This window comes from Sardina pilchardus, chromosome 7 (genome assembly GCF_963854185.1).
Source record: "Sardina pilchardus chromosome 7, fSarPil1.1, whole genome shotgun sequence".
Classification (NCBI taxonomy): Eukaryota; Metazoa; Chordata; class Actinopteri; order Clupeiformes; family Clupeidae; genus Sardina; species Sardina pilchardus.
Window position 1 is genome coordinate 4,351,914 of NC_085000.1, and position 22,801 is coordinate 4,374,714.

A 22,801-nucleotide genomic window follows, 5' to 3' on the forward strand; every position below is an offset into this window, starting at 1 on the left:
CTGCAAATCTCTCTAGCTGAGCATGCACAACACCTTCTCAAGCCATTTGACATCTTTCAACTACTACATTCCTGTCTGTACAACCAAACCTCATCAAATGGTTCAAAACGCAAGGCAAGGCACTTTTATGCCTTCTTGCATCGGCTTGCTGTCAACTCCAGATTTAGACTCCATATTGCTCGATATGATCACTTATCAAAAGTGTCCAATTAGTTCCCCCATCCTGCCTTTCCAGACTCTACTCCACTGTGCCCCTGCGATGGTGGGACAGCTCTCTTTGAGCTCCATATGCTGAATCTCCCGTTATCAAGAGTAAACACTTATCAACTCCTCCATGACAGCTCACACACCAAACAAAAGATCCTCTCCTTCCTGGTTCTTTTCCCCATCAGCCTTGCCTTTACTGCTTTTAATGCTCTATAAGGTGTTACGGCTAGCTGATGAAACAGAGGTTTGATATTGCTTTGGCTTTCATCTGTAATTCTGAACAAATCACACACTCTAAAACAATATCAATATGGTTTATGTTGTCAATTTAATGCCATCTGAATCCAGAACAGCACCCACACTTGAGGGTTATGGTGCAATGAGCAGCCAAAATTATGTTGGAAAATCAATATGGATTTAGATGCTTTCAAAAGATGGAGGCCTACATATTTTTCTTGTGCCTGTCAGCCCAGTTCAACAAAGCTTTTTTTAAAAGTTGATGTGTATAATTTCGTACTGTGACTATTTGGATATGTCATGTGTGTAGATGGATATGTATGTTTTAGTATGTTTAAAAGAAATGATTTCAGTACATGTTGTCTTGAGCCCTTCATATTTATTTTTAATCAGACAGATATGTTGAGAAAAAAATCTCATTGATAGAACATCTAAATCATGACTGCAAATCCTTTTTGGCATAGTCATCATTATTTTGTACTGCCAACACAGATTTCAGAAACATGTTTGAGAAAATAAATAGATAAATAAATAAATTATCCAAAATAATTATTTCAGTCGTTTATTTTTGCCACAGACATATGAAAAGCAGTATGTAGTAAGTGTATGACCTCTCGAACAAATTGGATTCATTTCCAGCTGTGTGAATATTTTCCTGATTCAAGTATGTAAGACTATTTAGAGAAGCTCGATTTGATTATTAAAGCCTCGCGCAAGTCGCATTCTCGTAAGGCTACAAAATGTACATTTCCTTCATTATTCGTTCAGTCATCGCTGACTTTGGAAACCCCCAAATTACGAAAAAAGTATGAAATTGCATACATTGGCATGTACAATATTTTTACATCAATGTAAACAAAGGCATGTCTCACAAAGACCTTACATTTAAAGCGCCATGAATGTTATGTACAGTATCTCCGTTCTCCAGTGTGGACTGAGGGTTGTCTGTCCATCATGTTGTTGGCTCCTGGAGTTCGTGTGTCCTTATGCGTCACAAGAGGGAGACAAATTCCCACATCATGAAATGATAGCACTTAAAACGCTTTGGACAAGACACGGATGTGCCTTGTAATGTGTCTAGAATTTATTTAACCAAAACAGCTTGTTTAGAATTGTGCATTTACTCTGCAGATTTATCTAGTGACTGCGTCTGTTGAAGAAGATACATTCAAGTCGGTCTACATTCTAGCATTTTCTTAAACGCTTTTCTGAAGCTGTCATCCAGGAACGCATACAAGAATGGATTTAGACAGGAGTTGGCGTAACTGAGACTGGTGATGAAGTATTCGATTCCAATTAGGAGTGGAGTTGTCCGCAGGTCAGTGGTCAGGGCAACTATAGTGCTCAGGTGAAAAGGTGTCCAACAGAAAAAGCACACGGCCACCACGATAAACACCATAATTGTCACTTTTTTCTTTGCCTTGTCTAGGGCTTTGGCGTTCGTGTTCAAACGCATGTTCCGGAGCCTGTAGAGCATCATTGTGTACAGGATGCAAATAGTGGATACAGGAATCGCGAAGCCTAGAATGAGCGTGTAAATCCGACTTGCCTTGAACCACAAGTGCTCGGGACTAGGAAAACTCAACAGGCAGTTTTTCCTATTGTAGTCATCGTAGACGCCTGCAAACACGGTAAAAGGCATAACTATAAGAATAACCAAAACCCACACACAGAGACTGATTATCTTGGCTGCTCTGTATGTGCGATATGGCATTCGTTTAGATTTAACAGTAGCGTGGACCACCATGTAGCGGTCGATACTCATCACGGTCAGAAAATAAATACTGGAGAAGATGTTGTAATGGTCAATACTCAATATCACCTTACAGAGCACTTCGCCAAAAGGCCAGCAGCGCAAAAGATGTTCAGCTATGTTGAGTGGCAACACAAGCGTGAATAGCTCATCTGCAATGGCCAGGTTCAGGATGAACATATTGGTAACAGTTTTCATTTTGGGTGCCTTTAGGATTACATAGATGACTGCCGTGTTCCCAGTTAGTCCCACAGCGCAGATGGCCGAGTAAACTATGGGCACCACCACATAGAAATCTGCGTAAAAGAAGAAGTCCTCCGGAGGCACGCAGTTCAACTCGCTTCGGTTCGTTGAACTGAGAGAATAGAAGTCCACACTTTCGTTGCATGGTAGATATGAATTGTGTTTGAGTGTAACGTTTTCCATTTTTGAACAACGGTTGGTAGCGTTTTTTTACTTGAAAAGAAATTTTCGAAGGTTGGTACCGTCCTGGGCTTTAAGCTTGTCCAGAGAGGTCATAATTGATGTCTCAGCCATCACATCTAAAGAAGGAAAAACAAGACAGAGTAAGATAACAAATGAAATTGATTTCATATTAAATTAAATCAAAGTAAATTGGTAAAAAGTATTAATGATTCCACATGTCCAAGAAATCCAAAAGATGTTTTGCTTAGCCTATCCACAACGACAACGCTCAGAGGAACATAATCAAATGTGGACATTTTCTGATGTAAAGTAATAAAATGCTTTTGAAACAGCCCCCAACATTCACATTTTTAATAAAACTAGGAAAGCACGTCTGCATTTTCTTTCTGAATAAGTAGCCAATTTCCACACAAGATTAAATTAAAGACAATTATTCAGGTGCAGAAATGTCACCTTAGCGCATACAGTTATTCCCTTACCATGCAAGACAGATCCCTCTCCTTGCCTAGTGCTCGACTGCTTCAACTGTCTCTGAGTAACGCGGCTCTGTCGTTTCCTACAAGTTGGAGAGTACACTACAGCGGCAATGGGTGACGTCACTGCCATTAATGAGCTTCAACGCTGTTAAACCGACTGACTTGTCAGTAAAGGCTAAAATGGAGCATCGACCCCAAACTAGCATTGTTGTCTGTGAAACCTTTCGAAGTTGATATTTTCAAATTACATATAAATCGGGAGGTGGTTTAAAACGTAGAGATACAAACACGGTTACTATCTGTGTCATGTCTGTTAAAAGATGGCATAAGACAAGTGGATAATTGTAAACACTGGTGCCAGTCAATAAAATCCGATGTCAGGGCCGTGTAGGCTAATTTGAAATAGCTTATAGGCTTGGTAGGTAGCAGTGAGTTTAGAACAGCTAAACTACTTCCTTGGGCTTTAATGCGAAATTCATATACTTCATAAAGTGAACACTTAAATAATATAAGTGCAATGTTTCTTTGCTTTTTTTTGCTTTCAGTGGTGCAGATAACCCCTGCAGATCAGGATAATCAGGTAATCAGAAATGGCAATTTTAGTAATTTTCAGCCATGAATTGTTGGATTTTTGAGGGTCTCTGAGAGGGGTCCCAGAACTCCATAACAAAAAACAGCAGGAGGGTTTCTATATGGCTGTTAGTTCTACATACTTATCACATATACAAAGTATGAGCCGATTTGGCCTACCCCCATCTTCCGACCTCCTGCTGGTTTTGCCTGCATGGTTTTCTCGTGCAATGACTCTTAAAGAGACCCTATGCAACTTTTTCACAGTCATAAAATCGCTTAGAAATGCTTGACTGACCAGTTTTATGGAAAACAGTAATATTTCCTCCCGCCCCCAGTGTCCCTATCCGCTATTGCAACCTTGCAGTTTGTTTAGGAGATGATCGTTCCCTGTTTACTTCTGGAAGGCTGAGACGCATAAAGAACAAGAAGAACCACGCTTGCAATTTATATATTTATATATAGCCTATATATGTACACGCTAAAGCTGTCGGGGAAGCTCTGCAGAGAAATATGCAAGCATAAAACGAGCGAAAATGAAAAACGAAACTGAAAATTAAGATGAAATCGCCAATCCTGCATAGTTTCTCTTTAAGTCCGTCGGAGTCAGTTTTATTCTAGTTTTGCCGTTACGACCATATCAAACATGTTTGATCTTATCGGAAGTCTTTTCAGTCGTGGCTCATGCAAATAGTGATGTGAACATTAAAAACCAATAGTGACCTTGCTCCAACACCAGTGACAGCTGTAGCCTATATGATTGTTTGTTATTTCATTTCTTATACATTATTAGTCTAATTATTCTATGTGACAAAACAGCTTGTGTTAGGGAAGTCACACAGTAGCACTTTATAATAACCATCCGTTATAAATGGTTAATTGATGAAACAACGCTGCAGAAGCGCAAAAAATTATATGAGTATCATGTGAGTTCCTGTTGATATACGTGCATGATGGAAATGATTTGAACGAATCTAGTAGCGGTCTTATAAATAGTGACCCACAGTCTTTGCAAAATCCTAATCTGATGGCCTGTGACTAGACTGTGATTAGAAACTCGATGAATCGTCTTTGGATGTGAGAGGGTCTGAGACTGTAGTCTTTCAAAAATATTTTCCAAATCTTTGCAAAGTCTGTCAATGTAAGGTAGGCTTTAGGAAAAGTAAGCAACATGGCTAACAAGCAACAAGTATACCACAATAAACTAGTCCAGTCTAACTAGCTGACCCTTTGCAAAGAGTTATATCTTCCTACACTTGATTAATGATGAATGACATTTTAGAAGGAGTTCAAAATGCTGTTATAAACATATGTTGAAACACAAAACGATCCTAGTGTAAAACTCTGTATGGTCACTTGTTCCCTGCCTACCTTACACCTTCCGTCTTCCTTGGTTTGGAATATGGCAGGGGTGTATGCATCCTGTATAACTCCTGCCTATGCAGTCGACTCCTGAACGATCCCTGCAGAGTATTTCATGACCCTGGCAAGGGACTCTCCAAACACGCTTACTGCACACTTTTTGTCAAGGCTAAATTGGAGTGTGACCTTCACTCTTTGCTCCAAGTCTTCAAGGAGCTGTAGCTGTACTCCAAATAATCTGTGAGACTCACTGGCAATTCCCATTCTGAGCACCACAAGGCCAATTACCGTAGTTACAGTAACACACAGAACTTAGTAGCACTAAGCGATGAGCCTTGAAAACTCTCAAGTATGTGTAATGTGTGCTTTAATATGTGTTGTGCACTGCACTTTGATATGCATTAGCACTTTATTGTGCACTGCACTTTGATATACATTAGCACTTTACTGTGCACTGCACTTTGATATGCATTAGCACTTTATTGTGCACTGCACTTTGATATTAGCACTTTACTGTGCACTGCACTTTGATATGCATTAGCACTTTATTGTGCACTGCACTTTGATATTAGCACTTTACTGTGCACTGCACTTTGATATGCATTAGCATTTTACTGTGCACTGCACTTTGATATGCACTTGCACTTTATTGTGCACTGCACTTTGATATGCATTAGCACTTTACTGTGCACTGCACTTTGATATGCATTAGCATTTTACTGTGCACTGCACTTTGATATGCACTTGCACTTTATTGTGCACTGCACTTTGATATGCACTAGCACTTTATTGTGCACTGCACTTTGATATGCATTAGCACTTAACTGTGCACTGCACTTTGATATGCATTAGCATTTTACTGTGCACTGCACTTTGATATGCACTAGCACTTTATTGTGCACTGCACTTTGATATGCACTAGCACTTTATTGTGCACTGGCACTTTAAATGTGCATTAGTTTTAAGCTTCAGGTAGGGCAGTTTGCACAGTCAGCTCCTCTTGCACTTTGGTCCTCATCTGGTTGCCAGTTATGTACCGTTTTGTCTTTGTTTGGTTGTCAATACTGTCTGACACATTGCTGTTTCTGTATGTTTTAATGTATGTCTGCAGCAGCACCCTGTCTCTAGCCAAAATTTCTCCCAAGGGAGACGAATAAATTAACTTGAACTTGAACTCGAAGAAGCCCTCTACATAGGAAAAAAGAAATGACAAATATTGGTTGCATTGTTATATTGCTTTTTCTTTAATAATTCAAGGATTGTTTAGGAAGACAATGCACTGCAGGTGAAACATGTTCTCTGACCTTAACATGTTTACATAAGAGACTGACATCATGACATATGGTACTTCCGAGGCCAAACCTGAACAATGCAATAAGACAGCTGTATGCTGTGAGGAATGAAAGCCTGCACACAAATACAGCATAAGCTAGCGATCACTGGGGCTGAGGAACAGCTTGTGTTGCCGTGGCTTAGCTGGTACATCAAGGTGCTTATTGAGGGCTTTCTTCTCCAGGAGCAAGGAATACATGTACACTACATCAAACAAAACATAGGCTATTCTGATGCATTATCTGTTACCACAGCCACAGGCGAATGCCCTCTTTTGTCTGACCAGGCGTCATGCAAGCCAAAATTCTTAGGGGGCACAATCAGCGACGTTGCAATAATTTTCCGACGGGGGGGGGGGGGGGGGGGGGGGGGGTCAATTATTAGATAAATATTAAGGGTGCTATATTGCTATAAAGATCCCAAAATCCCAGAATAGACCAAACAGTAGGCTACCTTAGAATTCTGAGTCATCTGGCTTGGCTGTTCTATTTTGGGGAAGACTATCAAATGGCTTTTAAAATTCACTAAACATTAGCCTTGTCAGGCGTTACTGTATATGGCGACCTATCTGGCTACAAAGCCTATACACAACTGAAACAAAAGTCACAAACTCTGTAGAACTCCACATTACGGTTTCATTTACAGTAGAATAAATAGGAACCGACTGTATTGCTCACAAACATACTGCAGCCTACGAGAATTTGAGCTGCAACTTGCCTTGGCTTTGACAATAACGTCAACGCAATGCATCCTGAACTTGAAACTCTTCCTCTCCAATCGCGACATAGCCTATGCTTTCAATCACAACGAGTTAGCCACGTTCACAGTGGTAGATAAAACAGTTTGTCCTGGCGGGCTACATCCCACTGCCCATTCAGCATTCACCCCCTGAGAAGCCGGCTTCCCTGGAAATGCGATTTTGGAGCGTTTGGTGAACTTTGTGATCATCACGAACATTTCCCGGTCCACAAATAATTCCGCTACTTTTTAATATCATCCGAATGTAATGTTGATTTGTTGCATAGCCTACTTACCACTTCAATGCCATTGACTGTAGCTGTCCAAACTGTGCAGTTCAACTGTTCAAATTGTAGCCTAACGTTAGGCTAACTGTGACAGTTCAACATAAACACAACAATGCGCTCTCAACGTTTGTGCGTGTTTCTACGGGAACATAGGCCTATTTGCTACAGACACCAATTTTAGGAAAAGGGCTGATGGCCGGTCTTTAGCTGTTTATTACACATCCAGAAGAATACATTTGAGTCGTTAGGCTCTGGAATGGATTATTATGGAGCATAATCGGAAAGTTTTGATTAAAAAAAATATCAGGGACGAAAAATCAGAGGGGGCACGTGCCCCCTTTACTTCAATGGGCATGACGCCACTGTGTCTGACAGTAGCTGTCATTTTCATTAAAACATTTTGTTTGGGAGGGTAGCCCCCTTTTACAGGCCCCTGGCCAGGGCTGGACTGGGACCAAAAAACGGCCCGGGCATTTTTGCCCATAGTGGCCCACCATGATAATTTACACGATAAAACATACTGTATGTGCACACTGTTTTGTTTGTAAAAAAATATTTAAGTAAACCGCAGTAGCCTGCATGGAAGCGAGTAGGCTAGCCTACCCTTGCTAAAAAAAACATTAATTATTATTATACTCTCTCTCTCTCTCTCTCTCACACACACACACACACACACACACACACACACACACACACTAGAGTGACCTTTAAACCAGCAAGGATGAGGTTGTGCCCAAAACTCATATGCTATTAAATGCTTCACTAAATAAAACCTGCTATAATTTATGTTGAACATTTGCACAGTTTTAGCCAACAATTCACCTTGATACTATTTAGTGAAGATGTATAGGCTACACATCCCAAAACATTGTCATTGTTAATTCCATGGGCTATCACCATTCCTGTTTCATTCCATGCGTCTGACTTCATGTCTGTGTGTATGGGTGTCTGCTTGTCGCAAAGAAATTTGATAGTTTGCTTGTTGTACTGCGTCAAGATTGACAACAATTTCGACCAATCGTGACTGTCTTAAGATTTCAGAAGGTTGATGGCGAGCCGACAACTCGTTAATTTGATGGGTATCGCAATTCAAATGCATGCGAGAGGGGAAGGCCTACACAGAAACCACACAAAAAGACGCGCTCACACTATAAAACTTTGTTTTGCTTAACTGGGTGCTGAATCCTACATAGTAGGCAGGTTGATACATCTAAAAGAAGCAAGGGGAAGAAGCAGTCGTTTTGCGCCCAAAAAGTTCAGCCAACATTTCGGCTACTTCTTACCTGCCTCACAGTCGCTATTCTGACCTCCTCCTCAATCTGTCCCTGCTGGGTCACGTCTCTCACCTCTTCCTCCTCCTCCGAATTAATTTGAATAGCTACTCCTTCCTCTGTGTAACTACTCTGTTGCACACTCGCATATGTGCCTCTCTGAAGCCTGCACTCGGTGCTGCTTCTGCACTGCTGCTATATGTCCGCGGCCCTGTTTGAACTTGTGGTGGCAAACATTTCTGTAATTTTAGCACATTTTTGCTACATCCACTTGTAGGCTTTTGCCTTTTATCTCGCAACTTCTCTGCGACCCCCTTGCGCTTTTGTGGTTTGTCTTCGTACATTTTCATCTACGGACGGTCTCAAACTCCGGTCGAACTCCAGTCAAGAGGGAGATGAGGCCGGGAGGGAGATAGGGAGGGCCCTGACATTTCATTGGACTAGCCCAATGTCCATTAAGGCAGTCAACCAATGGGCCGCGATTCGCTACCGTTGTGGCCGTACGCTATATAAATGAGCCTAATAATTTTTTCATTATTATCAAATTGACAGCCTCGGCCCAAATATATGCGTCGGCCCACCGGGCATTGCCCGGTATGCCCTATGGCCAGTCCATGCCTGCCCCTGGCCTTGCCTCTTCTCCAGCTGGGGTTCTCTCTTGTTTCTCGTCCTGCAGGTGATTGCCTCCAATTAGCCAAATTAGGTGCACTGGTGCACAGGTCACCTGATGGGTCTTGAAAGCACTGGAGTTCCTCCCCCTGGCAGAGCGGTGGACTGGAGATTCGAGCAGAGCAGCACACTAACCTAAGAATGCTGATCTGGCTTTGTTTGGGTCGCCCTTGTGTCTCCGTTTGAAGGCCAGTCGGCCGCCACCTTTGCCAACTTTGGACTTTGTTTTGAGCAAATAAATTCCGTAGCCCCACTGTGAAGCCTGCGGCCCTGGCTGCTCCTGTGCCTGGGTCTGCTGGGTTGTTCATGCCCGTTGAATTGTCTGCATCTACTGTACCTCTGCGTGTGTGGCAGACCGCAAGGTCTTGTTCGAACCATTATTTTCCGAGGGTGTTGTCTCATTTGTTGGTAGCGATGACAAAGTACCCATGAAAGTCCTACGGGACACTGGAGCATCTGAGTCGTTCATTTTGGAGTCTGTGATGCCGTTCTCCCCCGAGTCCCACATAGTGTTGCATGGTGCATCGATACTTCAAAATGCATAAACAACTCATCATCTTAAGCATTAAGTATGGTTGGCACATCATCATGAATCATGATTAATTAAGCATGGTCATGATGACTTTTTGTCGGACAAAATCGTGGACATCACTGTCATGGAGAAAAAAAGAAAAGTAATACCACATGAATTCATGTTAACTAAATGGTATGAATTATCATGAGTTAATTTATTAACTCATGCATTAATTATACATGAAAAGTTAATTAATTAAAATTAATTCATTGTCTGTCATTAATGACATCAGGTATGGACAACAAATCATCTTGAGCATTAGGTACAGTGGGTAAATTATTAAGAATAATGATAAATTACACATGATCATGTTCATTTCTTGGTTTTTGAAAAATGTGTTCCAAAGATCATTTTCAGAGAATATCGAAGAATCCACATTGTTTAAATATAGGCATGTCCTCATTAGCTAAGCATTATATTTTCATTAGTTAATCATGTCTTAATTAGTTCATGATGAGTTAATGTATAGTTTACTTACCCTTTGGAACAAATTTCAAAAACCAAGAAATCAACACGATTGTGTGTAATTGATCATTATTCTTAATGATTTATCCACTGTACCTAATGCTCAAGATGATTTGTTGTCCATACCTGATGTCATTAATGACAGACAATGAATTCATGTTAATTAATTAACTTTTCATGTATAATGAATGCATGAGTTAATGAATTATGAGTTAATGAGTTATCATGAGTAATCATGAGTTAATGAATTAACTCATGATAATTCATAACATTTAGCTAACATGAATTCATGTGGTATTACTTTTCTTTTTTCTCCATGACAGTGATGTCCACGATTTTGTCCGACAAAGTCATCATGACCATGCTTACATAATCATGATTCATGATGATGTGCCAACCATACTTAATGCTTAAGATGATGAGTTGTTTATGCATGAATTCATTAATGATAATCAGTGAATTCATGTTAAGTCATATAATTATTTATGATATATTCAGGGATGAAGTAATTCATGATTCATGCATTAATTCATGCATGGATTCATGAGAATTCATGTACCCTTATCGTAAGGTGTTACCGAGATGTATTTCATGTTGGTGTGTGCAACGCATGCTTCCAGTGCCTCCCTATAGATGTCTGTTTTTTCTCCTCACGCACGCAGCAAGGAAGCTGCTGCTGCAGCTGTCATTTGACAATCACTACAGGGATGGCTACATGTGCGAGTGATACTGTGGCCGCCGGTCCACGACTGATTTCTTCTGCTACAGCAGTCTGCAGCCACGGGCTCCAGAAGAGCAACTCCTCAAAGGCATCAGCCAACCCAGCAGCCAACCCTCCAAGCAATGCTTGAGCAGCACAGCAAGTACCCCAGGGAGTCCAAGGAGGTAAAACGACGTAGGGCAGTAGCAGAATTCATCTGTTTGGATCAAGTGGCAGTTTATATAGTGGAAAAAGCTGGGTTCAGAAACCTTATGCAAAATCTTGACAGAAGACATGTCGTCCCATCCAGGATTTTTTTCATGTACAATGAAATTCCCAAGATCGATAATCAGTGGACAACTTAGACATACACCAAATAAATTTTTCTCCTGCACCACAGATCTCTGGACCAGCAGAACTGTGAACACTTACATGGCAGTAACAGTCCAGTTCATTACACAGTCCTGGGAGATGCAGTCCTGGTGTTCAGGATGCTTTGCATTGTATTCTGATCACACAGCAGACACTCTAAAAGAAGTCCTGGAGGAAATGATCACAGATTCCTGGGGGCTATATGGCCAATTTGGCTGGAATTACGACAGATAATGCGTCTAACAACCGCAAAGCTTTCCGGGAATACATCTGGATACCCTGTTTTGGGCACAATCTGCATTTGGCAGTGAATAAAGCCATAGATACTGATTGTGTGGCAAGCTCCGTCCAGTCTCCGTAAGACTGTGTCAGGCTTCTCCATATCAAACAAGATGTCTAGACTGCCCAAAAGACAAACAACAGTCTTTAAACCTGCCAGAGCAGCAGCAAGCTGTCTCTGCTGTTCTGGCTGAGGACCGTAAGAAGTGGCACCTGATGCCCAGAGACACAGACATGACCTGAGTGGAGAGAAAGAAACCACCATATCATCAGTCCTGCTACTCCTGTGGAAAATGATGAGGAAGATGAGGAAGGCGACTGCCCCTTTGCCCGAGAAATGAAAAACAAAGTTAGAGGAGATTTTGAGAAAAGGTATGCAGATGACACTAAACACCTTTACGTTCCTTGATCCGAGATTTAAAGGGACGCTTGTAACTATGGAGGAGGATGTCAAGAGGGAACTGCTCCTTCAAACTGAGGCCGTTCAGCTTCCACCCCATAGTCCAGTGGACCCTAGAGGAACAGGTGCTGAGGCAAAGAGAAATAAGAGAGACTTAAAACGTTTGCTCTGCACCATAACCTCAGAGAAGAAAGGGAGGATAATTCTGAAATGAAGCAACATTCTCCCACACCTGCAACACCCAAAGAGAGATTCAATGGTGAGTTTGTTGACTACAAGCGGTTCAAACAGATAGCCCTGCAGAGGATCCCCTGGCCTGGTGGAGTCGATATGAGGCACATGCAACTGCCTATCACATTTTGCAAAGAACTATCTTTGCATTTCTGCGTCTAATTGTACCTCCGAACGTGTCTTCAGCACGTTGGGAAACATCTGCAGCCCAAGATATTCTAGGCTTACTGAAGAACATTTGGACATGCTAGTGTTTTTGTGATGTGGAGCTGGGTGTGCGACCTGACTGGAAGATGCACCTGGCCGGATGAGTCTCCCTCTCTGGTTGTTACTGAAATGCCTCTTCTCGTTAGTGGCACCGATGAAAGTGCGCAACAGTATCCTGAGGTGTTTCCAGCCTCTGTCGTGACTCGTTCTGCCAGTAAAGAGGTGGATAGTCTTAAAGTTGAGCTTGTGAAGACCGGAAAGGGTTTCTCGCTAGCCGATTATCCCTTCACCGTTCCTTGTGATGAGCTGTCACAAGAATAGTACAGTGATGAAACTTTAAAGCCACTGTTAGAGCTGGTTCTCGACAAAGCTGAAATTCTGACTAGAGCTAATGGCTATTACATCCAAGATGGTGTGCTGTAAAGAAAGTGGTCGCTGCAGGCCAGCTGTTTTTTGGTGATCCTTTAGACCAGGAGGTGGTGTCATCTAAATACCGTCCGCTGGTACTGCAAACTGGCCACGATAAATTAGCCGGTCACGCTGGAGTAATGAAGACATCCAACCACATTCTTCGTTACTTCTACTGGCCACGCGTTAGGCGTGATGTTGCCAGTTACGTCAAAACATGCAAAACGTGCCAGCTGACTTGCAAGCCCAACCTTGTTTTGAAGCTCGTGCCATTGCGCCCAATTCCGTCTATTTGCCAACCGTTCGAACAATTGATTATAGACTGTGTTGGTCCCCTCCCTTGTTCGAAGGCTGGTAGCAAGTACCTGCTCATCGTGATGTGTCAGGTCACTCGCTACCCGGCAGCTTATCCGCTGTGTTCGATCAACACCAAAGTGGTGGTAAAAGCACTCAGTCAATTTATCTCAATTTTCGGTTTGCACAATTATACAAACAGTCCGTGGGAGTAACTTTACTTCATCTATGTTTGCCGAGGTGAGGGTGCTCTGGAGAGGTTCCATGCATCACTGAAATCATTACTTTGTTCGTACTGTGTTGAACTCAATCATGATTGGGAAGAGGGCCTTCCCTGGCTCATGTTAGCAGCCAGGGAGGTCACTCAGCCCAAATGACCTCGTTTTTGCGCATCATGTGCGCGGTTTATCGTCAGTGCTTAAAGAACAGTGGACTGACTCGGAGCCACCATGTAGTCTGTCTGATTACGTTCTGGGCTTTCGTGGTCGCGTGTCCCTAGCTTGGAGACTGGCGAAGGAAAGACTAGAGGAATCTCAAAAGAAAAGGAAGAAATTGTTTGACCATTGCACTGAACATCGAAAATTTAGTGTTGATGACCAGGGGCCTCATTTATAAAACTTTGCGCAGGATGTACGCCAGAAGATGGCGTGCGCTCAAAACTCAGAAAGTGCGTGCGCACAGAAATATTCTGATTTATAAAACTGTGCGCACGCACGTTCCACGCCAATTTCCCTTTATAAATCAAGCTCTACTCTACATTTGCGGCACCTGTGCGTACCTCAAGACACACCCATAATTGCTTATAAATATTCAGCGAAACGCCCTTAATGAATATTGATGTCTGTGGACAACATGCCAAAAACAGCGGGAAAGACAAAAAACGCAACTTCATTGACTGTTTGTGGGTTCATAAATGGCGTGAGCAGCCACCGTTTCAGCGGATATCCACTGTCACCTACAACATAACTTGAATGAGTAAAGGGTGAAATGTTTAGAAATGGTCGAAAAATTGCTAAAAATTCTTTTAGGATTTACACACAGGATTTAAACACGATTCGCCCGCACCTACAGTATAAGCCACCATCGCGCACAGCTCCAGCATTCAGTCTGCGCCCAACGCTGCTACAGTATGTCTCAATATGAATCAGGCCAACATTTGTGAGCAACATGTCCGTGTCACATATATAACTTGGACATTGAGGGAATGAAAATGCTTCCTGTTAACAAAGGCACATTTATTTTCACTCGGTGGTCTTATAGCAATATGATTGCAGTCAATAGCACGGATCACATTTGGGAAATTAGACTGCGTTTTTATTTGCCTGTTCACCATGTAAGGAAAGTTGATGTAGTTTGGTGATGAAGCAGTTACACCTCCTAACACGTCTGGCAAAATTCGGCTGAAGGTTGGCTATTCCAGTCCGGTCAGCCAGTTCTCGATACAGCCAGTGGCAAGAAAGCCGATGCAAGTCAGCACTTACTGTATATAGCCTACCATTTGCAAGCTAACAAGCAACATGTTTGAGCCTTGATTATTGACAAATAACAAAACATGCATGAAAGCCATAAGTTGATAATTAACAAAACATACATAGGCATAGCCTATCAGCATGTCTTTCTCGCATCAAATAAGATGGAATTTTTGACGGGCGCACGAAACAACAATCAACCACGTTTCAGATTTTAAACAGGATTAGGTTAAGGCAGTTATGTCATTGATGCGCGTCATTGCGCGATGTTATGCTTGTGTTAAACTTCAATTATTGAACCAATTTCGGGTCGTTGTACCTGTTTCCTCCTGAGGTCGCAGTTTCTGCTTTTCCCTTTTTTGTGCGTACACATGGGTCAGAGCTTGCGTGGAGGTGCGCACATTTTCCCGTCAAGTTCACGTTTTATAAATACCAAAGCTTGCGTAGAACGAGGCGTACGCATTCTTTTGTGCGTACGCATCGTTTATAAATGAAGCCCCAGGTCGTTGCGCTTCTAACCTCTCCATTACAGGCCAAATTCACTGGGCCTTACCAGGTGTTGCGCTGTGGCGAAAAGGATAATTACATAATTTCTACCCCCAATAGGAGGAAGAAATCGCAAAAATGTCACGTTAATCTCCTTAAGTCATTTTATGAACGCAACAAAGACCGTCAGACTCCGCTGTCTGTAAAAAACGGTGGTGCTAGTGGACAGCTTCCATTGCAGGGTTGCCAACTTTGGTAATTTGCCTGGAGTGAGATTTTTCCCCAAACGTGCCCATGCACCGGCCTACTGAAAATTGTGGGCGGCTGCAGTGCACAAATTGAGGTTATTTCACGAGGTTGATGCGTAGGAAATTACTACGTGTTGGGCCCTTAGAATGATCCACTATCCTCCTGTGTCAATTTTGCTTTGGTTAATTGTAGGAGGTTGAAGTGTGTAAAGATGATCAGTGTGGACTGAAAAAACAGCAGGTGAATTTCAGTCATCGAATCATCAAACAGCAAACGCAATCGGACGCACCTTGCTTGTTTCTCATCTGAAAATAGAAATACAGGCAAAAGTAGATATATCAATAGGAAACAATTTGTAATGATTTATGAATTTGAATATTGATTAAGTTAATTTACTATAATTCTGAAGTTTAATCAGACAGAATGTCAAGGCCCAGACAACTTTTGCATTTGTGCACATTTGAGTTAATTCTGTATTTTAAAACATGTAAGCAATAGCCTAATCATCAAACTTAGACATGAAATATTTCATTCATTGTGTATAATGAATCAATGTAACACTAAATTAAACAATCAATGCTATTCACTGATCCCTTCTTCTACATGGTTCCATTAATGTAGGTTTATAAAGCATACAATAGGTCAATACTTACTGCAGCTTCCAAAATAACTCTTGAGTGCAGCATAGAGGCGTAGAATACGGGTCACAACCTGCTCTAGACTCAGCCACCTTGTGCTCACATGAAGCAGCGTCTCCATGTAACTTGTGTCGCAGAATTCACAAAACTCTGAAAACATAAAAATCATTGATTAATGCAAATGAGCAGTTCAATGTATTTAAAGGGATTGTGGAATAGATTAATTATGTATTATACTTTGCTCTTTGATGTTTAAAATAAATGTATCCTGCTTGATTTTATCAATAAACTCAAATACAATTTTACAACCTATTTTCACCCTTATATTTAGGCTGGGAATTGAAACAGTCAGTTTTGGCCAAAAGGGCCCTCTTTAGCAACTATTAGTGAAATGTAGTTCAAATACATCATAAATGAGGTGGCAGAGAATTACCATCAAGTTTATTCTTCCTTTTGGTGCTGCCTTTGAACCAATAGCCCACATCCACAGCTATGTCCTCGATGTCAAACCCTGTGATCTAGTTTTTTTTTTTTAAAGCAGATATTAATTAACAGTTTCCAGGAAGCATAAAAAAAGTTGTATGTAAATAAATATTTTCATTTGGAAAGGAAATACATTTTGAAACACATGTCTGGAACTAATTTCAGCATTTACCTCCGTGTACGCTCTACCAGCAGCAGAGGCATTGTTGTGGACTATGTGGCATGGGCAGCCCAATGTGAATAAGGAGGGATTCTCCTTCAGAACTCTTGTCTTGATGGAGTTTCTATCTCCCACGTTCACACTAGCATTGTCCACTGAAAGGGAAATGCAATTAGTCCACGGTATGGCGTGCTTCTAGCCTATAAATCTAGACGCCCCTAGCGGCGGCAAATGTAATTTGGCTGGCGGGGCAGTCTAGGCACGATCCATTGAGGCAGGGAGCTGAGAACCCCCAGCACCAGCGGGCCAATCACAGGGCTTAACATAATGGTGACTGACATGCGACCAGAAGTTGCGACGGTAATGCATCCTGTTATTTGAAAACAAGAAGATGATTCGTTTAGCGTTGTCCTATTGCGTGGAGAGGGAAGGTTACGCATCCTGCTGCTACTTGAAAACAAGAAGATGATTCGTTTAGCGTTATCCTCTTGCGGGGAGGGAATTTGAAAGACAATGAATGAATGTCAATTTTGCGTGACATTTCTTTCTTGACCGTGAGAGCGTGAGATTGAGGCTGAATGCGTGACTGTCACGCTGGGTGCGTGAGAGTTGGCAACCCTGGCCAATTGTCTAACTCTTCATGCTCGGCGGTGGCAGCATCAGACGATGACAAGTTAAACAGCCCTGCTGATAGTATGTTCGTATGAAATTTCGGAAACTTTGGTAAAGCTGTCTTCGACCCTCACACATTTAGATCCAGTTCCTTGTCAGGAGCTCACTGACTTATTGAACGACTCTACAGTTCTCTTTTCTGATGATCCAACCCAAACTGATGTGCTGGAACACAATGACGTTGGCGACGTCGAGGCTATCATGTTCCCATTGAAAAAAGAGAAGTTCTGGAGACAGAGGTCCAGTATTTATTGAAAAACAATTTGTCTGAACCCTCTTTCTCCAGCTGGTAATCTCCCTGCCTGCTTGTGAAAAAAGCATACCGAACGTTTCGTTTTTGTACAGACTACCGAAAACTAAATTCCAAAGGGCTCTTTCCCTCTGCCTAGGATAGAGGATTGTGTCGACCAGATTGGCGTTGCTAAATTCATTAACTAAATTGGACCTCCTCAAGGGATATTGGCAAATCTTGTTAACTGAGCAAGCACATTAGTGTCCGCCTTTATCACACCTAGTGGCTTATATTCCTATTGCGTTATGAGTTTCGGGCTTTGTAACGCCCCTTCTAGTTTTCAGAGATTAATGAACCGGGTAGTAGCTGGATTAAATGGGGTTACAGTTTATTTGGACGATGTGATCCTTATGAGCAACACCTGGCAGTCGCACTTTGAACGTCTGCGTCTTCTCACCCGACTTGCGCTGGTCTGCGTTACAGTTAATCTTGCTAAGTGTGAGTTCGCTGGGGCAACTGTGACATACCTAGGCAAGGTTAAGGGCAGGTCAGACCTATTCTGGCAAAAGTCAAAGCGATTGATGAGTTTCCTGTCCCGGCCACTAAAAAGGAGCTCATGCGTTTTCTTGGTGTCCTTGGCGCCGTTGCGCACGGAGTAAAGTGTATGTGTATTCTTATGTCTGTATGTTTTGATGAGCTCAATTTCAGTTCATTTCCAGGTTATTGGAGTGTTTATTTAAAGGCCTATTTGTTATTTGTATTGTGTGTCCATCGAAGCCAGAAAACTGGTTGTTCCTTGTTCTTATCGGGGGAGGGTGTTACAGGCCCCTGCCCTTGCCTCTTCCCCGGCTGTGCTTCTCTCTTGTTTCTCGTCCTACAGGTGATTGCCTCCAGTTAGCTAAATTAGGTGCACCGGTGCACAGGTCACCTGATGGGTCTTAAAAGCACTGGAGTTCCTCCCCCTGGCAGAGCGGTGGACTCGAGATTCGAGCAGAGCAGCACACTAACCTAAGAATGCTGATCTGGCTTTGTTTGGGTCGCCCTTGTCTCTGTTTGAAGGCTGGTCGGCCGCCGCCTTTGGCAACTTTGGACTTCGTTTTGAGCAAACAAATTGTTAAAGTAGGCTACTGCAACCTCGCTGTTTCCCCCACCTTTGTGTTGTGCCCATTCACGGCGTAACACACCCTAAGGATGCTGCTGATGTTCCAGCTGTCTAGGCGGGGAACTTCCTCTGAACAGAGCCATACCGCCGAATACAAAATATAATTGGTTTTTAAGGGATATTCCGCCATTTTTGGAAATACGCTCATTTTCCACCTTCCCTCAAGCAAAACAATCGATATTTACCTTGTTCCCGTTCATCCAGCCATTCTGTGAGTCTGGCGATACAACTTTTAGCTTCAGCCTAGCATAGATCATTGAATCGGATTAGACCATTAGCTTCTCGCCTGCTAGCTTCATGTTTAAAAGTGACTAAGATTTCTGGTAATTTTCCCATTTAAAACGTGTCTCCTCTCAAGTTAGAAAGTGCAATAAGACCAACTGAAAATGAAACCTGGCGTTTTTCTAGGCTGATTTGACATGGAACTACACTCTCATCTGGCGTAATAATCAAGGCAACTTGCAGCTACTGGCACTACTACTGCTTGTTGTCTATGGGGACTATTTTCAGATGCTGCGTAAGATATCACTGCGCCTATGGTACGTTTGCAAGTTGCCTTGATTATTACGCCAGATGAGAGTGTAGTTCCATGTCAAATCAGCCTAGAAAAACGCCAGGTTTCATTTTCAGTTGGTCTTATTGCACTTTCTAACTTGAGGAGACACGTTTTAAATGGGAAAATTACCAGAAATCTTAGTCACTTTTAAACATGAAGCTAGCAGGCGAGAAGCTAATGGTCTAATCCGATTCAATGATCTATGCTAGGCTGAAGCTAAAAGTTGTATCGCCAGACTCACAGAATGGCTGGATGAACGGGAACAAGGTAAATATCGATTGTTTTGCTCGAGGGGAGGTGGAAAATGAGCGTATTTCCAAAAATGGCGGAATATCCCTTTAAAGATATTTCTCTCTTGTGTATTTTTTACTGAAGCGGTCCTGACAGAACCTCCATTTGATCACACATACACTGAAGCCATGCTTTTTCCTCTTCCATACAACTTGGTCACATTTTGGAGGTATTGTCAATATATATTTATTGATTACTCTTATTATGTTCACCACAATGTGAAAACATATATTGTAGACAGCATGTTTCAGTAAGACTATGTTCAAGTTGTACATTTTCCATATGTTATTCTATATTAAAAACATGGAGCTCAATTAAATTAGCTACATTTGTTGTTGCATTTTTGCAGAGCCATACAGTATGTAAGATTTACATCTTTTTTCACTTACAGTGAACTAACAGAATGCACCAACAGTGTCAGACAAGTGTGAATGCACAAAGCAAGTGACATTAGATTGCATTGTATATCTTGTTAATAAGCTCCACGGTCCTCTTGCTGTCTGTTATGGCAATATGCATTTTTCAACAAGAAATACATCTTAATTATCTGGACTATTTATTTTACCAGGAAGAATGCCCTGTTAGTTAGGAACCGTGGATTACATTTGCTGATGCTGCAGTTTTTCATGTAAATTCCAGGCAAAAACAAATGTACTGTGCAGAGGGACAGAATGGTGGCATTTGCTTCTTTGAAGCTCACATGTTGCTTCTTTCATCTCTGTGCCTTGATCTTTGATTGCACATACCTTTGAAATGAATGCCTATGTCATGTTCATAAGAGGCTGCATGGAGACTCTCAATGAAAGCACAAGCACTCTTAATTAAATATTCTTAAGCATATCACTGAGCCATATGTCCTTTGAACTTCAGCTAATGCTCACCAAGGACTGGTTTGTTGCACAACCATTTTCAGAGTTTCAAATGCACTCCTGCATTCTCTTGTTTACTTTATGTTGGCTACATTACTTGCCAGCGTATCTGAGCATGTGTCTGCTTATCATGTATGATCTTGCTGCTCCCTCTGCCTTAGGCTTTCCATGTTTGCACATGGAAGGGCAGGGGCCCAGAGCCATACTGCCAAATGTAACATTATGGATTGCAAACAGTACTGTCTGGACAAAGTGGTCCTGACTGAACTATAATTTGGACATTTACCACAAAAAAAAACCCTTCAATCTATTCTTGTCAAGCTTTGATGCAATGCAATTATCAAGACATGATGCTACGTGATAAAAAAAAAAGAACGATTTGCAAGCTACAGTATATTTGTTGTCTGGTGCCAGAGGAGGTTTTTTGGAGGGGAAGGACATGAGTGATGAGTCATCCATCCATCAACACTCAGCACTGGCAGAACCAGAAGATGGAGTCCTTTACTGATGTTTGAATAAGGGCATGTCTGGGACTTGAATGGGGTTTAGCATGTGATTAATGTTGTTTTGATATAATAGTTCTTAATGGCATTTGCAGTGTTTTGCATTCAGGGTTTATGCTGCAGCCTTTGCTAATTTATTTTACCCTCATATTTTGTCCTCAGCATTTTCCATTTTCCATGTGCCACAGCTGTCAATGGCCCAGTGTGTTCTTAAAGGAGAATTCACTAGATCACAAAGGTCAGAACACTCCCGGTTTGAGAGAAAAAATAGGAGCTGTTTGCTGCAGCAACTCAAGCGGGGTGGCATTGTTTTTGGGTTTTTTTTTTCATCCTGACAAGTTGACCTCGAGAATCAGAGATCTATGAGTGTGTTTGTAAATCATCTTAAACACATGCTCTGCTTGAACCATGCGCTGCTTTTTTCTCTAAACTTTGTTATGATACACTTCTAAACAGCAACAGTTCAGTTCTGAAGTAACATTCTAACATAACTGACCAGAGGCCAGCTATAATAAGTCAAGTGATAAGCCAGTTTGCAGTCCCTACTTCCACACGGAAGCTAAATCGCCAGCCACTCAGGCTGGGTTTACCCAGCCTTAGTTGTCAGTATCACTTACACCTCATTGTTCTTGCTGTTTATTTTGGCTGAATGTAAGTAAAGTAGGTGAGTTACTGTTTAACTGAAAGAACATACAGGATTACAGCTTTCATCAATAGCTATACTGTCGAAGAACAGACTCTGTCTACGCCATGAACAGTCTGAAGTTTGAAGGAAATATAGCGCCAAGATCCAATTGATGCGTGATGATAGCAGAGAACTTCCAGGAAGTTGGGCTGATTTGATCTGACAGGTGCGTTCTTCATTACTGAAAAGCAGGACATCTAAATCTTGTCCCTGAGCTTGAACAGATGCCACATTCAGATGTCAAAAACATGATGTGATGCTAAAACACCTGCCAAGGCATTGGAAACAGATTCTCAGAAAGATAATAACACTTTAATTAGCAATAACCTCAACCAGGTTCATCCATGCACTGCTGATTATGAGTAATGAGTTATGAACGGAATGAACGGAATAAATCAAGTCTTTTTTGGAACAGCTTGAAATCAGGTTCTGGCAAGTTCTTCTTGCATTTTCAATGAAGATATACAACTGATTCACTATATGAACAGGTAGCTTGTTGCTCCTAAAATTGGAAAGCCACCTACATGACAAAATGTAATTATTATGGTTTGATCAAGTGCTTTTGAAAAGCCAGTTTAAAGCATAGTTTAATTAGAAATTAGCAATAATCTACACCAGGCAAGTCTTGCATCACTTACACATATTTGTAGAGAGTGCTACGTGCTGTAGGAGGGATGCTTGATTTGTGACATTTGAGAGGAAATTACCCCAAAGATATTTTTCAACCAGAACCAGAATAATAATAATGACAGCAAAAGGCTTGTACTGCTACGTTAGGAGCTTGTACACAGACAGGACCCATGCTGGTCACTGCCTGCGAAGTGCCCCCTGCACTGGGTCCATTACAGTGCTGCTATTTTGTAAGATTGTTCCATCCTGTCCTTCTTTCCTGCAGAGCGCTGTGGGATTCTGACAAGCGGGTCTTTCAGCATGAGGTAGATCTGACAGCAGGCAAAGAGTTAATGGAGACCAGATTCAAAAGGTGCATTGGCACATTGGCATACTGTAGATGACCCTCACCTGACATGACACATGCAGTCAACTTTGAGCTGATTCAGAAGAAGACGCGCCTAAGTGGGGACCCTGCC

The 22,801-nt window shown here is 41.9% G+C and overlaps 1 protein-coding gene and 1 long non-coding RNA gene across 3 annotated transcripts in view; one reads left to right on the top strand and one right to left on the bottom strand.

Annotated features, from left to right (window-relative positions):
- Nucleotides 1–1,045: 1,045 nt before the first annotated feature.
- npbwr2b (neuropeptides B/W receptor 2b) lies at nucleotides 1,046–2,623 on the bottom strand. The gene has a single exon (XM_062542095.1). The coding sequence runs from the start codon at nucleotides 2,621–2,623 to the stop codon at nucleotides 1,613–1,615; it is 1,011 nt and encodes a 336-aa protein (XP_062398079.1). The 3' UTR covers nucleotides 1,046–1,612.
- A 12,420-nt stretch (nucleotides 2,624–15,043) lies between these two features.
- Nucleotides 15,044–22,801, top strand: part of LOC134087127 (uncharacterized) — a 377,321-nt gene continuing 369,563 nt past the window's right edge. Inside the window, exon 1 of one of the 2 annotated variants that reach the window (XR_009939806.1) lies at nucleotides 15,044–15,229. This is a non-coding gene — a long non-coding RNA (uncharacterized LOC134087127). The remainder of the gene's footprint in view (nucleotides 15,230–22,801) is intronic. The other variant, XR_009939805.1, reaches the window with a different exon arrangement.

Coding starts and splice junctions, on each gene's coding strand:
- npbwr2b (XM_062542095.1), bottom strand. CDS start 2,623: ATGGAAAACGTTACACTCAAACACAATTCATATCTACCATGCAACGAA.